Source organism: Mizuhopecten yessoensis, unplaced genomic scaffold, assembly GCF_002113885.1.
Source record: "Mizuhopecten yessoensis strain PY_sf001 unplaced genomic scaffold, ASM211388v2 scaffold1579, whole genome shotgun sequence".
NCBI lineage: Eukaryota > Metazoa > Mollusca > Bivalvia > Pectinida > Pectinidae > Mizuhopecten > Mizuhopecten yessoensis.
Window position 1 is genome coordinate 638,262 of NW_018404117.1, and position 18,245 is coordinate 656,506.

The following is an 18,245-nucleotide window of genomic DNA, read 5'->3' on the forward strand; positions in this document are numbered from 1 at the left end:
TTTAGGCATGCACAGTTTCTTTTTTCCGCTAGTATATAAGCATGAGATACAGAGGTTATATCAGCTTCTAAAAGATCGCTTCCTTTTCTTGTAGGAACATGCTGGTGCGCCTTATGTCCAAATAATTCTACCATTATGACAGATGATTCAAGAATTTGGTGTGTGTGGCTAGATGACCAGAAACTGACTATTAAATGTATGATCAATCAGTGTGCTTCCTCAAATGGTTCTGTTTTTGAAACACCCGATATTGTGGTACACACTTTCTTTGACAATGTCCTAGTCCCAGCTTTGGAATAAATACTCTTTTTAAACGTTTTCTAATTTTGTTCTTATACGTCCTTGTCTTCTTGGAAGCATTTGGTTATTTTCTGGGTATAACTTGGTACTTGATAGGATTTGGTTGATCAAATGGCTTTAAAAACAACGGTTGTGTTCCGCTATCACGTTCGAGTTACCTTGGCCATATTGTCTAACAAAATGAGAGCTATCGACAGTGCGTTCCAAATGACGGAAGCTAACAACAATGGCGAGTAGACCATAGTTCACTTTGCACGAAACTGTTTTTTATACAAATTAAACTTTTAATGTCTTTGTTTGAAAGGTGCCTAAGTATTTTGTTCACTTATGGCGCTTCATGCTTCGTCCTTGGAGAACATTTCACGCCTTGAGTGAACACATTATCATTTGTCCCTCACACAAAGACATAAATTTGAGAGAATACATGCATTTCCGGTAATTAATCAAGCAGAAAGCATGCGAAAGCGAAAAGAATAAAGAGACCGTTTACAGCTATCAACAGTTATATGTATACAAACAATGTAATCTTTGCAGTGATGTAAGGCACAGGCGTCGATTTCACGAAACATGTTCGATTGAAATATTTCCTTTAACTAAAATATCTAGACAGAGAAAGCATTGTTAAAAGTAAAGATTGATCGTGGAACCGAGGCCTGATTTATTAGATTACTGAACACAGTATATAATGGGGGTGTACTACATGTCAAAACGCAAGGACATAAGTATGTGAGACATGATATACCAGAACAGCAACACCCAAGGCTAAATTCTATGATGGTATTTTTTGTTGAACCGAGGGTAAATACATCGTGTTCTCAACCGAAGGCCAGCTGCATTATACATGAAACATGAAAGAAAACGACTCCTGATTATGAAAATATGTAGCATGGAAAATTCTATATTTGGACTCTGATCGTTAAAGTGCAAAATCGTTTAAGACCTGAAATGTATTGTTTAGTCACAATACTGAAAAGTGACTGAGTTGATTAATTGTAACCTGTACTTTGGATTTCAGCGACCATAAGGCTGTATGCATTTCACGAGTTTCTCACGAAATAACAGAACCGTTTTTACAGTATTGTATTCATTCATACAAATATCTTCCAATAAATCATATTAACATAAAAATATAGCAACATGTTCATGTCAGAAAATCAACACATAGACATTTATTAATGTTTATATGAAAACAACGCAATTGAGATCATAATAACAATATTAACGCATGTGCTACATCAATATTCATACATAAGTAACTTGCTAACGTCCTTTGATATTACAAAGAAAGAATGCGATTCTGTTTTGTATCACATTTATACTTTGAAATATGTATTTGCCGAATAAATCATGCATAATCGCACAATTTTATATTGAATATAACAGAGAATTAAGGGTCAACACCATTTGGATGAACAACAATGACTCATCGGCCAGCACGTTTGAGGGAAAGCCAACAATTTTTACTAATTGGTAGGTTGATTCTAATGAGGGAGAAGCATGTGTCATTGCAACTGCTGATGATAATTACCGCTGGGACCGCTCTTCGTGCTACAACGGGCACCACGGTCTATGTTACAGAGGGCTTGAAAAGTATTTACTGAGATATAACTGATAGAATATATACCAAGAACTATGTTATATAGAGCTGGGAAAGTATTTACTTAGATATAACTGATAGAATATATATCAAGAACTATGTTATATATAGCTGGGAAAATGATGATTTAGATATCACAGTAACCATGGGTTATGTTATAGAGTGCTGGGAAAATATTGATTTAGATATAACCGATAGAATATATACCAAGAACTATGTCATAAAGAGCTGGGAAAGTATTTACTTGGATATAACTGATAGAATATATACCGAGAACTATGTTATAGAGAGCTGGAAAAGTATTGATTTAGATATAACCGATAGAATATATAACAAGAACTATGTTATAAAGAGCTGGGAAAGTATTTATTAGATATAACTGATAGAATATATACCAATAACTATGTTATAGAGAGCTGAGAAAGTATTGATTTAGATATCACAGTAACCATGGTTCATGTTAAAAAGCTGAGGGAGTATTGATTGATATATAACTGATATAATATATACCAATGACTATGTTAAAGAGGGCTTATAAAGTATTGACTTAGATATGACTGCTATGATATATACCACTGTCATTGTTACAGAGAGCTTGGAAAGTATTGACTTTTAATATAACTGATATTATATATACCAAGGACTGTGTAACAGAGAGCTGGCAAAGTATTGGAATATATATAACTGATGTAATATATACCATGGGTTACATTACAGAGAACTTGGAAAGAACACATTCTACTCGATATCATTACACAATCGTACGATACATAAATAACCTCTGCGAGGCTACTACTGTTTCTTAATCAGTTAAGAAGTATGTCCAGTATTGTCTATATCTCTACTGTACCCTATTCATAATGTTTTTGAAATATTGATGTATTATTGCAACGATAACCAAAGATTTCTGAAACTTCTAAAAGGATTCGACTAATATGTATGAAAATAAAATCACGAAAGAACCCAATCAGACTCATTTTCATTTTTAATAATAGCCAGCTTATAACAAATAAGTTTTGCTCGCTTACAAACAACACTTCTTTCTCATAAGCATTGTGTTTTCTTCATATTTTCAGACTGCAACCCCCCTGGTTTATACATTTTAACATCGGATCTTTGTTTTTGGCCAACATATACGCGCGAGACGCAGACAGACGGACAAAGTAGGTGTAAGTCACAGCATGCCACACTGGCGGTGTTCCCAATGGCATATGAATGGGACGTTGTGGTGACCAACCAAATCATAAAGTAAGAAATATATATATCTGTGTATGCTTATGATATAAAAAAATCTTATTATACCATCGTTTATTTACATTTCAACAATTATGATGGTATGCATTGTGATTGTAGGATAAGGAAGGGGGTTCTTTCGTGAATACAATTAAGCTTTATATATTTCGACAATCAGACTTGGTAGGAAACGTTTAAGTGAGTATATTAATAGTTATATGTATTGTAACAGTGGATTTAGTAGGGAACTCTTAAGTGATTCAATCTATAGGTATATGAATTGTGACAGTGAAATTGGTAGGAAACTCTCAGGTGAGTCGATGTAAAGTTTTACGTATTGTGACAATGGGATTTGGTAGGGAACTCTTAAATGAGATGATGTATAGTTATATATATTGTGACAGTCAGATTGGTAGGGAACTCCTATATGTGTCGACCTATAGTTATATGTATTGTGACAGTCAGATTGGTAGGGAACTCTTGAATGAGTCGTTCTATAGTTATATGTATTGTAACAGTCAGATTGGTAGGGAACTCCTAAATGAGTCGATTTATAGTTATAAGTATTGTACCAGTCAGATTGGAAGGGAACTCTAAATGAGTCGATTTATAGTTATAAGTATTGTACCAGTCAGATTGGAAGGGAACTCTAAATGATTCGATTTATAGTTATAAGTATTGTACCAGTCAAATTGGTAGGGAACTCTTAAATTAGTCAATCTTTGGGTCTATGTAGAGTGACAGTCAGATTGGTAGGGAACTCTTAAATTTGTCAATCTTTAGTCATATGAATTGTGACAGTGGATTTGGTAGGGAACTCCTAAATGAGTCAATCTTTGGGTATATGTATTGTGACTGTCAGATTGGTAGGGAACTCTTAAATTAGTCAATCTCTAGGTATATGTATTGTGACAGTCAGATTGGTAGGGAACTTTTAAATAAGTCAATCTGTAGTTATATGTATGGTGACAGTCAGATTGGTAGGGAACTCTTTAATTAGTCAATCTATAGTTATATGTATTGTGACGGTCAGATTGGTAGGGAACTCTTAAATAAGTCAATCTATAGATATATGTATGGTGACAGTCAGATTGGTAGGGAACTCTTAAATAAGTCAATCTATAGTTATATGTATGGTGACCGTCAGATTGGTAGGGAACTCTTAAATTAGTCAATCTTTGGGTCTATGTAGAGTGACAGTCAGATTGGTAGGGAACTCTTAAATAAGTCAATCTATAGTTATATGTATCGTGACAGTCAGATTGGCAGGGAACTCTTAAATTAGTCAATCTATAGTTATATGTATTGTACCAGTCAGATTTGTAGGGAACTCTTAAATTAGTCAATCTATAGATATATGTATTGTACCAGTCAGATTGGTAGGGAACTCATATCATATCATATGCAGCGTTACGTTTTGTACGGGAACTCCTAAATGAGTCGATTTATAGTTATAAGTATTGTACCAGTCAAATTGGTAGGGAACTCTTAAATTAGTCAATCTCTAGGTATATGTATTGTGACAGTCAGATTGGTAGGGAACTTTTAAATAAGTCAATCTGTAGTTATATGTATGGTGACAGTCAGATTGGTAGGGAACTCTTTAATTAGTCAATCTATAGTTATATGTATTGTGACGGTCAGATTGGTAGGGAACTCTTAAATAAGTCAATCTATAGATATATGTATGGTGACAGTCAGATTGGTAGGGAACTCTTAAATTAGGCAATCTTTGGTTATATGTATTGTGACAGTCAGATTGGTAGGGAACTTTTAAATAAGTCAATCTGTAGTTATATGTATGGTGACAGTCAGATTGGTAGGGAACTCTTAAATAAGTCAATCTATAGTTATATGTATCGTGACAGTCAGATTGGCAGGGAACTCTTAAATTAGTCAATCTATAGTTATATGTATTGTGACGGTCAGATTGGTAGGGAACTCTTAAATAAGTCAATCTATAGATATATGTATGGTGACAGTCAGATTGGTAGGGAACTCTTAAATTAGGCAATCTTTGGTTATATGTATTGTGACAGTCAGATTGGTAGGGAACTCTTAAATTTGTCAATCTTTAGTCATATGTATTGTGACAGTGGATTTGGTAGGGAACTCCTAAATGAGTCAATCTTTGGGTATATGTATTGTGACTGTCAGATTGGTAGGGAACTCTTAAATTAGTCAATCTATGAGTATATGTATTGTGACAGTGGATTTGGCAGGGAACTCTTAAGTGAGTCGATTTATAGTTATAAGTATTGTACCAGTCAGATTGGTAGGGAACTCATATCATATCATATGCAGCTTTACGTTTTATACTTTGATTTTATGTTGGAGTTATCTCTCTTGATACTGTAAAATTTGGATCACCGAACGTTGCAGAATTAAATGTATGGAAAAGGTTGAAATATAATGGTCTTTCTGTAAATTCATGGCTTAATTTTTGCCAAATTTAATATAACCAATTTTACAATATTTTACAGATTTCTTAATATAGAAATGTTCTGAAAGACTAACACATGACAGTAAGGTGCACATTCCAAGATCAACTCTTTAACTAGCATATGTCTTTAGCAGTCTAACCAGTTCATTAATAAGAATGTAGAAAGGTGTGCTTGTTTTCTGTTTTATACTCAATTGAGAACAATGAACATTCATGGCAAGGAAAATCTTGTAAACTGTTATTACTTATTGACAGTACAAAAAGAGAAAATACATAAAAAATACAATTACCGTTAAAATTAGGGTAGTAAGGTAAAGCATCATAGATGAGACCGATTTTCATTTTTTTTTATAAAATGTAACAATGCGTCGTAGTTCACGGATTAGAATTTTCATTGTACATGATTTAAAAACATTAACATTTGCTTTTTTGAAAACTGATCATTTTAATTCATTTAAAATCGCCAAATTATAAATAGAATGCATGGCATGAATGAAGATCACATTTAGTGAAACTTTCTAATTAAGGGAGACCGACGAGAATTTTGGAGCAGGTTTTGGATTCTGGCTTGGTATCAATGACACTATTGAGGAGGGTACCTACAGACAGATGTCTTGGTATCAATGACACTATTGAGGAGTGTACCTACAGACAGATGGCTTGGTATTAATGACACTATTGAGGAGCGTTCCTACAGACAGATGGCTTGGTATCAAGGACACTATTGAGGATGGTACCTACAGACAGATGGCTTGGTATCAATGACACTATTGAGGAGGGTACCTACAGACAGATGGCTTGGTATTAATGACACTATTGAGGAGCGTACCTACAGACAGATGGCTTGGTATCAATGACACTATTGAGGAGGGTACCTACAGACAGATGGCTTGGTGTCAATGACACTATTGAGGAGGGAACCTACAGACAGATTAACGGAGATGCCGTGCCCTTCCTCACATGGGACACAGATGGACATCGCAGCACCCAAGAAGAGGACTGCGTACTGATGAGGGTCGCGGTTCCGTCTTCAACAGGGAATGGAGGAATGGTAGATGATTATTGTGAAAAAACCCGTCTATCTCTATGCATGAACGGCCCACTGTGCGAGTAATTAAGTTTTTGCACAAGATAGAACATTAATATACATCTATTAGCCTATATAACTCATATACACTAGGAACGTGAATTAAATCTATTCGGAACTACAGGGTAATCGTCGAACTCACGCATGACTGATTGTAATGGAAGGAGAGTTTTCCTGGTATTGTTATACAAAAAAGTGTCGTATTTATAGGTAACATGGTGATTCTGGTTGTGTTCGATATACATAAATTCGCGAAAAAGAATTAAAAAAAAATGCGAAATAAATTTGATTTCAAACTCTTTTATTTCGATGGCAATAGTTTGTGTAACGCAATTTCTGAAATAATCATTAACGTTTATACAGGTAGCAACAATACAATGGATTGCACATAGCGTTTTATTATAACACGTGCTTAATACCAACACGGACATATAAGGATAAATATTTTTAAAATATCTCTGCTAGAGATCGATTCTTTGACCTCTACTTTGCTAGCATGATACTCTACCGAAAGAGCCAAAGAGAATATCTCACTAGCCGAATGGTAAGAAATATATAACACATACATGGTAGGCATTCTCTCCCTCAGGGAGAGACTCATTCCTAGATTATCCAGGGGTTAAAGCAAAACTTGTGAGAGCTTAGTATTGTTTGCTGATGTATTCTAGGTCTCTACGTTTACGACAATATACAGAGGTCCGCGTCTCTGTTAGGGATCGGAAATAAATCTCCCTTTTGTGTCGAAGGAGATGACTAGTTTTTCACCAGCATGACAATTCCGTGTCTATTGCCTTAATTATGAGAAGTGCAGAATTCAAAAAACATAATGAGATATATATATTTAAATATGATCTTTGTTTGTCCTTCCAATTCACACATTACAGCAAACGATAAGAAATGTTCTGTCTTTATCAGCAACATCGAATGAAATAGGAGTTCTGATGAGAGATATCTTTAGATCGTCAACAAATTACATTACCCAGTGTATTCTACCAGGGAGATTAAAATCAACGCTGCTTACTGTTATCATAACATATGTTACCTGATATCACCTAAGTGTAAGCCATGTTAAGGTCAGGTCCACAGTTTTTTCTTTGTTTATTTTTTTGTACTCCGATTTCTGGCTCAATGAATTTTTACACATATCATATGCTTGGAATGCATGTTTTAGTAGTACGGTGATATTATACAGCATCATACATTAAAAATCTTTTACTTAAAGTGTTAGTTTTGTAAATAGCTGTGTGATGGTTAGTTCACATATATTCAGTAATATAAGATAGCATCCTATATCATCTCTTTACAACATGTTAATTTATATGTATATCTATATTTTTCTTTGTTTTTTATGCGTTTTATTTTAAAGAAGACCTCATGTAATGAAGGCTTAGATTTAAAAACATAAACGCTCTGCCATTTCATCATCGTATGTATTTGTTTTCGTTCTTTAATCCTTTTTATCTCTTCCTCTCCCGTTTTTACTGTTAATATTGTTAATATTAATCATCCATTGTGCATATTTTTTGTTCCCATTTTTAACTGTTACAAATAATTAAGTACAAAGTACAGTACCAGCTACTCATTGCATTCGTTTTTATATTCACAATGTCCACGGTTTCTAGTGGTTTTGAAAATCACATGTGATACAATACATATTCATAATTTGGAATACATTGCCTTGTAATAATAATAATTGTGATATTGATGTTATATCATAATGGTTCCGATTGATGTCACTCCACTGATAACTGATCTTGCCGGTGTTTGATGACACTGTGGTAGTTTGTTTATATTTTGTTTTATAGACGTAGAACCATCCGAGTCATCATCTACTCTCTCGATGACGACTGAAAGGAGCGCCCGAAAGACCTAACGCGTTATTAATGATAAGACATATGTTTTATTTATATACACGTGTATGATCAAATATATTAAGATAATTCGTTATAATGTAACACTTGGATATGTTATGCTAGACAGTCTGTTTTGATAGGGGAAATCATTAGTATTATACATCATACTTCATTTTCTTGCGGTCTCCATCAATGTATTTGACATACATTTTCGAAAGATTTTTTGCATTTTTTTGGGGAAAAATAATAAGTATTATTTTATGCATAACTTCAATGACATGAAGAATTACACAATCAGAAAAGGCGTTTTGGAACATTGTACTTTGTAATCAATGTTAATTTATAAGATTAAAAGTTTGATAATGTTCCTAACTAAATCTGTCTTAGGACAGCAACAAGGTATGATCTTTTTAAAGTGGTACATAAATGGCGTCTAATGTTACCTATAAGATTAGAATGTGGTTAAGGCATCAGACTTGTAGCGATATTTCAAAAATATTAAATCACTCATATCAATCATTCTATAGAAAACTCAACGGTTGGGTTGTGGATATAAAAATTATATAATTATTTCATGTCATGTTTAAGAATGCATCGGTTCTTCAACATAAAGTTGATAAATTACATTTTGCATGCATTCATTACCCCGACATGATCATAGGAACAATTCGTCTGTTAATTATATAATATTAGAATTGCAATGAATATATATATAGATAGGTACAAGCAGCACAGCCATTATCAATTTAATCCATAAAAATGCAATCGATAAAATCATCTTGCTGGTACTTGACTTCGCTGTTGTATTTGGTTTCTGCTTTATGTTGTAGACGGAGAACCATCCTTTATGTTGTAGACGGAGAACCATCCTTTATGTTGCAGACGGAGAACCATCCTTTATGTTATAGACGGAGAACCATCCTTTATGTTGTAGACGGAGAACCATCCTTTATGTTGTAGACGGAGAACCAGCCTTTATGTTGTAGACGGAGAACCATCCTTTATGTTGTAGACGGAGAACCATCCTTTATGTTGTAAACGGAGAACCAGCCTTTATGTTGTAGACGGAGAACCATCGTTTATGTTGTAGACGGAGAACCATCCTCTATGTTGTAGACGGAGAACCATCCTTTATGTTGTAGACGGAGAACCATCCTTTATGTTATAGATGGAGAGCCATCCTTTATGTTGTAGACGGAGAACCATCCTTTATGTTATAGACGGAGAACCATCCTTTATGTTGTAGACGGAGAACCATCCTTTATGTTGTAGACGGAGAACCATCCTTTATGTTGTAGACGGAGAACCATCCTTTATGTTGTAGACGGAGAACCATCCTTTATGTTGTAGACGGAGAACCATCCTTTATGTTGTAGACGGAGAACCATCCTTTATGTTGTAGACGGAGAACCATCCTTTATGTTGTAGACGGAGAACCATCCTTTATGTTGTAGACGGAGAACCATCCTTTATGTTGTAGACGGAGAACCATCCTTTATGTTGTAGACGGAGAACCATCCTTTATGTTGTAGACGGAGAACCATCCTTTATGTTGTAGACGGAGAACCATCCTTTATGTTGTAGACGGAGAACCATCCTTTATGTTGTAGACGGAGAACCATCCTTTATGTTGTAGACGGAGAACCATCCTTTATGTTGTAGACGGAGAACCATCCTTTATGTTGTAGACGGAGAACCATCCTTTATGTTGTAGATTGGGAACCATCCGTGGCCAAAGCTACACTCCGGACCACAACTGAAGCAAACGCACGGAAGACTTTACATATTATAAATATATTCTTACCAGATAGATATATCTCATATTAGACACAGCAAATTACGAAAGATGTATAATAATGGCTTTCTTTGCGACAGTTGCAGAGTGTGGCTATCTGAAATGTACCTGTCCCTCTGAGCTGTACAACGTTGAGTTTAAAAATGATTTGGAGGCATTTACACAACACCTAGAGCAACTGAAAAAGGAAACAGTCATCGATGCAAAGAACACGTCATGTAAGTCAGTAAACATCGTAGCAGAACCAGAGACCTATCTTTGGGCGGGGTTCCATGTGGGGAAAAATTGAGGAAAATGGTGAAAATGGATCCGCTATTGTCATCATTAAATTTCCATTGCTTAGCCCACAATACGCTGATAGGAATGGATGGCACCAAATTACTGAAAATAAGACAGATTTATATTGAGATGTATCTGTTTTTGTGAATTCACATTGGGGAAGACAGTAAAGTTAATCACAAGGAATATGAAGAAAGGCAGTACGCATGTCAATAATTTGTTTTTAAATGACAAAAAAAATCAACACTCATGTAAGATCATATTTATCACATAACATTCATAATTTGAAAAGTAACTTCAAAAACAATTAAGTGCTATCAGCTGACTGACATAAAGGTTAAAACCAAAGTACCCCGATCATAGTATTGTCGTTCCGCACAGTGCAAAGTAGTTCCATTTTTTTTTATTATGAACAATCTTAAATGCAACGAAAATAATTATGACAAAATACATATTTCAAATTAATTTAATAAAACAACATTAAACTTTATCAGAAAAAATATCAGTTAATAAAGTTCACAATTTTGTACTGGCGTAGCAATATTCCCGTCCGTTTTGACTACTCACAGCACCTTAAGGTTTTTTCACACGTGCGTAATACCATATCTATGACATGGCCGTATGACATATTAAATGGGTCAGTTATGTAACAAAATGTAATATGTAAAGTAAAAAGGGAAAGATGCATACAAAACCTTTATAATGTTTGGCTACAAGGGGAAATATCTTTTTTTAAAATATTTTTTCATGTAAAACGAGCTAGAATAAATTTCAGCAACAAGGCTCGGCCAAACTCGGGAACTGATCTCCACACGGAGATTCATCCACTTTGTTGCGTAAATTAATCAATAGAATATAAAGCATATTTTTGGATATATTGTTTGTAGAAACCAAACAATCAACGTTTATTTCATCTTGCGAATATTTTAAGCATACTTCTTATTGCCTTTGCTCACTCAAGTCATCGTGAATTCATTCTTCAGCAAAAATAAAGTAGTCTAACGTATTCGTTCTTCTTATAAACAATGTTGAGTCTGAATAAATTGTATCTTTTTTTGTATTCAATAGCGTACAAAAAGTCCCTTGTCTGTGCCCCCGATGACCGGCCGTCCTCACAGGTTGTAGGACAAACTGTCAAACAGCAGCGATTCTCATCATGTCTTTGTTTGGACTCATTGTCATCGCAGATGTTATGGCAGTTGGAAGGTCACTTTTCTCAAGTGCAAAGACCAAGAAATGAACAGCATGATGCATACACACAAAGCACGTTAATGTGAAGACAAATGCGTTATATAGCCAAAAGTCTGCGCCAGACGAGTGGTTCATTAATATGTTCCATATCGGATGAAATCATATATAAAGATACTATGGAATTCGTACAAATGTATTGTTACGTAGCTATATATATAGTGTCGTAGAGTATCTAAACAAACGGCAATAACAGACACCTCAATATTTGAGTTTATATTTATTGATGGTTAAAGTAAATAGCAATAGTTGAAACATTATAATATAGTTACAATATCTGTATTAAGTATTTGGACTATGCAATGTTTATCATAGCATAGCGTAAAAACACAGCCCACCTAATCAAGCACTTTAGGGAAATAGAATTATATGAATAAGAGAGAGGGTTGAACAAGGAAAACACCGTTTTCTACTTGAAAACGAAGTATCAATGTTAAATATGATCGATATTTCGTACTTAAGTAACTAATTAGAAAACATAGCAGTATACGGAATTAAACAGGATATTTCTGATAATTCTGTAATAATTTACTAAAATGGTGACGTGATATTTCTAACTCCTATGTGCATGAATGATAATGAACATTTGATATAGCAGGGAATTCAGTCAAACATGATCTTACAAGATACAAGATAGAAGATACAAGAAACTTTATTCAAATTCGCATACATGTAAACAAGGAACATTGGCTCTTTAGAGCTATTATTGCGACAAACATATGTAAAATAACAATAACACATTATATTACAAGTAAAGGGAGATAATCACATATATCAATAAAAAAAACAGTAGTAATTATCACACAAAAAAGGTTTCTAAATGATTTGGAATCCCCTACCTACAAAGGCAGTGGGATATGACCCTTTGGAAACAATAAATATATAATAAATAGTGTTAATATATGAAACGCAATAAATTTGATCACAGATAAGTAGCATTCAGATTAAGTAAATAAAAGACATAGTTAATAGTGAATGAATACTTGTATACCACACAAGAATTACATAGGACGTAGGATTAAAACACTATGAAGTGGAATATACACTAATACTGTGTGAAATTTGTCAACTTTAAAAAGAAAATCATATTTCAGAATGTATGGAATTAAAGACAAAAATAGTATCACACAATCCAAAATGTCAGGTGGCAGAGGTGACCAGGGCAAAGAATGAAGTATCAATCTTTACAGATTGTGCAAAGGCATGTGGATCCATCCCAGGAATGAACCAGCCTCCTGAATTCTTTGCAGTTTTCAACTTTTCGGAGATCATTTCACCGACATTTGGGAGACTGTTCTACTCCCGGGCGGCCTCAAAAGCAAACGATTTTTGTCCATGCTTCACTGAATTGACCCTGGGTACCTCTGCATTATTTTCTTTCCCCAAGTCATATTGAGAAATCCCATTATTTATAAGTTTATTAATATATCCAGAAAACATTTTGTATATAATTTTAAAAACCTCACAACCTTATCCTTCATACGCCTTACATGTAGCCTATCGCTGTTGGTAATACTGAGTAAGTGTCTGAAGGATGAGTTGTGATCATTATGTATACATGTAAACCTTAAAGCTCTTTCTTGTATCTTTTTCTAGCTTTCTTGCACTCTTTATGGAACAAGAGTGCCATACTAAAGGACAGCAGTTAAACAGTTTGAAACAATAAAAGAATTATAAATTACAAGTCTACCTTGTTTGGTTAAAAAATCCCAATTCGCTTTGAAATGGACAACTGCCTTGAGGCTTTCCTACAAATGTCAGAGATATGAGCTTTAAAGGGGCTGGTCGGGGAAAAAAATACAAAATAAATGGGTCTAAATGCGTTCTCTGGCCTTCCAAAAGTTATACCACGGCAATATGATGGTCGAGTTCTGCTTGCAATGTCCAGTTTGACCACTGAAATCTCGGGGAAGCCCCGCGTATTTAGCTCAGATCTATTTATATATGTCACGTGGTTGTTTCGAAAGTGAGGCAGTGAAGATAACAACAATAGCACGCCGTCATGTGCCATGTCGGACTTAACTAGCGGACAAGACAGCAATACTGTACGTAAATAATTGTTTTCAAAGGTCATGTATGATGCAAGCGTAGTATTCCTACCTATATGTTGTTGTTATATATAACGGTATTCATACCTCGTGCCTGTCATGACTTTTGCATGCATCTTTTTCTTTCGCCGCGATGTTTACATTTTGCCTTGTTGATGACGCGCGTGCGGTAAAATTACATCACTGATCTGGGTCAATTGAGAGTTTTAGACTGTCAGGTGACCATTTAGGATTTCTTTAATATAATTATAATTTTTACTCTTAGGGAGTGAATTTCAGCAAAATTTGTATCAGTATATTACATAAGAAGGTATTTTAAACATGTATATGCCATTTTAGCAAATATGACTTTTTTTCCCCGACCAGCCCATATTCAAAAATGAATCGAAGTTCATGCCTAAAAGTTTGACAACACTGTCAGGAACAATATGGTAGCAGTGTACAGTAGCGTACGGTGGCCATGGGTGATATTTTTGTACAATGAATGACCCTTGAAATATTATATGTATCAAAACTTTTAAAAAAAAAATCAGCACTAAAATTGGCATATAAATGATGAAATGGACTATGTAGGCTTTACATTTAAAAAAAAAAACGAATTTGGTTTAAGACTACATTTTTGGCCATTTACAAACCTGTGTCTACACAACAAAAGCTAGCTTTTCATGTAGTCTATTTTTGTACTCAGCACATGTGTAAATATTGTGAAAAATCCACCGGTATGACCGATGCTAAAACGTGAGTATTTCTGTTACCGAGTAGATGATATTTAGTTTAAGACAGGTTTTAAGAAAAACGTTACTACTTGTGTGGGTCAAATTTGAGGTTAAAAATAAAAAAATTAAAAAGCATATTATATTAGATTAGGATACTCTGATGATATGTGTTACATAGCAAGTTTTAACTGGATGGAATTGCTACTTTTCTTCTTATCAACCTTAAACACTTCTTTTTGTAAATATAAAATTTTAATGAAAATCTCGCAAATATTTTTTGTATTATGTTCAATAGGATAAATAATGCATTTTATTACAAAAAGTGTTTTTCTGAGCGCTGAACGGTCTGAATAGAAATTTACATAGGGTCGAAAATATGGTGATAAAGGAGATATGGTCAATACAGGATCAATACAGATTTGAAATAATTTATATATACATAATTTGTACATGTATGTAATATTTGAAATAAAAGGTATACGCGTTGTACACTGAAAGTTAAAGCAGTTTTAAAGAGCCTCTCTGGACAATTTGTTTTAATAAATCTGTTTTTGTCACATCAATTCAGTTGTCGACTAAATTTTGTCGGTATTCATGCGTTTGCCAAAAATGATACTTAAATGATGCCAAGTATAATATTTAAATGACGTCATGATTCAGAACGTCAGCCGACTAAGTATCGCACATTTCAAACTCAAAAGATACCTCTAATAGGGAAAAATGAAATTTCCAGTCTAGAGGTCATAAGCTACACCTATATAGCATATTGTTATATCACTTGGCTATTCTATATGCGGTAGTGGATATTGCATAGTTAGAGGTGGGAGAAAGACATGTTTCCAAAACACTGTTTGTAAAGTTGATAAATGTATTGGTGGAGATAGGATTTATGAGGCCCATTTCACACTTCAAAACTTACCAATCTATTTGAGACAATAACAATATCTTTCTAAAACAAGTGCATTTTTGTGACCTGAAACACAATTAGATTGCCCAACATATTTGTTTATACGTAAGATATCTCCAAGTAGAATGAACTCTTGCTTGACATATCGAACAGTTGCTTCGAATACAGCATTACTGGGGAAAACGTTAAACTGTATGACAAAGTCTACTGTGGGAGGAGATATGTTCGGTTTCTTGCGTAAAATTCTTTGAACTGATCTCCAGGCCTGACGAATGACGCTTAGAGTCAAATGTGAACATAAATGAGATACTTTGAAAAGAATCGTGTTAATTTCTTTGACAACCCACTGTGCTATTTCATGTACAATCCTTGATTCAGATGAATAAGTCTCAATAAAAGACTGACATGCGCAAAAAAAGATCGGTATTTTCAAATCAGCACACGTTCGTTTAGTTCTAATGTTTCGAAGAAGACTAGTTCCATATTTTCCAGAAGACTTCGGTGACAGGTGTCCTCTGCCAAGCCCCAGGATGTCTTGAAGAGTTGCATAAACATCAAAATTACTAGTTAATTTTTTTCTATTTGTTTTGAGGTTTTCGAATAAATAACTATGTGTTTTTCGAAACCATTGTGGAAGAAAAACATAAAATGCAGGTAAATTTTCTTCAAGTCGACCCTGAAATGTGTTCCTCATTTTCCCGTATCTGCTGCCATGGTCACCAAATATCATAAGTACGGTATTATCGAGTAATCCACGTGTATTTAGATCTGTCAATGTCCTCAAAAGTGGCAGGTCTACTATACCGAGTCTGTTGCTGTTGTCATGTGATGGTTTTCCTATGAACGTGAACGCAAAATGTGGAACATCTCGGTAGGAAGCCACAAATTCTACCAATTTATCGAGTACTGATTGAAGAACAAGGAAGTTTCCCGAACACCATGTCTTATTGCTGCCACTGTTTTGCTCTAATGCCATCACATGCGGGCGCATGTAATAATCGACCGGTGTCCATTTGAAACCTTTACGCTGGTAATTGAATAAAGACTGGTCATGAGTATCCTCACCCATCAGAGTAACGTACCCGGCCTCCATGAAATCCTTCCATATAAAAGGGTATCTGTCATAGAATGTATTGTCATCATTCATTTCGTCAACTGTGATCCCAAGCAGTATCGCCACCATGTTTGGAAATGTGTTTAATCCTAATTTGTTATACCCCATCAGTTCTACAGCTTTCATGGTGCTCTGAAGATATCTCCTGGTAAAATTCATTTGTCGGATAAAGTTCAGACGAGATGTCGATTCCAAAGCAATCATAAGCACATTCATTGGACTTTTCGCATTTTTACTTTTATTAATTTGTCTGACCTGTTTTCTTATTTTTATCAAAGTTGCATTTCTAATAACGAAGGCGAATTGTTGTTTTAAGAGAAGTATATCGTTCTTATCGAAGCAACAAATCGTGCAAAATTCATCAGTGACGTTGACAAACTCGGTAAAATTTTGGAATTTGTCAAATAAGAAGACATTTTTCCCGATTTCTTTACCAATTCGTTTCACATATGGTTGATATGAACATTTCAAAAACAATCGATAATACTTATTAACAACCTTTTTATCAACAATTATTTTGAATCCTTTCCGGTATGTTATAAGGTTCGATTGTCGACACACGTAATGTTTTTCCGTTTCTATAAATTTGCTGATGCTAGCTCCGTAAGGGTCTAGGTCAGGAATATGACATGTTTCTGTGTTGACAATGTAGTTGACATTTTCATGAATCTTTGGATACAAGAATTCACCAGCAAACGAGGAGAGGTTTGAATAGTTCCTCCCCCTGGAGTCTGACTTGATATCTGTTATGTATTTTAAATCCAATAACAATCCATAATAAACAAGACAGGCGAATGAACACACGGGCACCATACAGAAACACAACTTACATGGTATCTTTGTCAGCTTCTGGATCCTCGCCATTCCTTCTGAAACTTAAGAATTAAAGAGAAATGTTTACCCAGAGAATTATGGTAAAAAGCAACCTAAACGTTTATGGATTACATAGGACAAAAATGCAATGAGACTTATTCTACATACTGTGCTACTACCAATCATTTAATGTGCTTGTTAACAACCTGGTTTCTAACTATCATAATTGTTAAGGATACGCTTTCCAGTTCTCAATTTATTTATTGCGATATAATAGATTTAACTATATCTGCATAACAAAATATGGCAGAGAGGTTAACTCGGATTCTCACCAAACGGTATTCAGTTGTAAAATATTTGTTTTGAATGTTGTATTTTGAAGATTTCAGAGCTTCATGAAAATATTTCGTGCTTAAAATATAATTCAGTGTCAAAACCCAGCTCCATGCTCCACTGGTACCTTTATTAATTATCAATTATTTAAATAATTTGTAAGTCTTTGGTTAGAGTTGAATACGAACACGTTTTGAGGGCTAGATTTTACTTTTGAAAGTGATTTACAAAAAAAGTTGATGTGAGCACCTAGAATCCATGCTTCATCTTAAGAAAGGTTTCGTGAATACAGGTTCAGATCATCATGAGAAATCTTCCTCTACAATGAAAATGTATGACTATCATGCTGGGGTAACTGTTGATTAAATAAAATAATAGTTGCATCTATACAAATATTATTTTAGTAAATATTGAATACGTTTGAAATAATAATTTTCTTTAAGGCCTTATCTGATTTGCGTATCATTTGAATAACATCA

At 34.4% G+C, this 18,245-nt stretch overlaps 1 protein-coding gene across 1 annotated transcript; it reads right to left on the reverse strand.

The window, feature by feature from the left end:
* Positions 1–13,402: 13,402 nt before the first annotated feature.
* LOC110465291 lies at positions 13,403–16,746 on the reverse strand. Its single transcript, XM_021521006.1, has 2 exons — positions 15,950–16,746; positions 13,403–13,466 (listed from the first exon to the last, which is right to left on the reverse strand). Exons 1-2 carry the CDS (start codon positions 16,744–16,746, stop codon positions 13,403–13,405), a joined length of 861 nt encoding a protein of 286 aa, XP_021376681.1.
* Between the last annotated feature and the right edge of the window lie 1,499 nt (positions 16,747–18,245).

What these genes read in the sequence shown, in the direction of transcription:
- LOC110465291 (XM_021521006.1), bottom strand. Translation starts at nt 16,746, where the DNA reads ATGAAAGCTGTAGAACTGATGGGGTATAACAAATTAGGATTAAACACA. An exon ending in AACATTAGAACTAAACGAAC is followed by an intron (nt 13,467 to 15,949) that starts GTGTGCTGATTT and finishes GCTGTCCTTTAG; the next exon opens with TATGGCACTCTTGTTCCATA.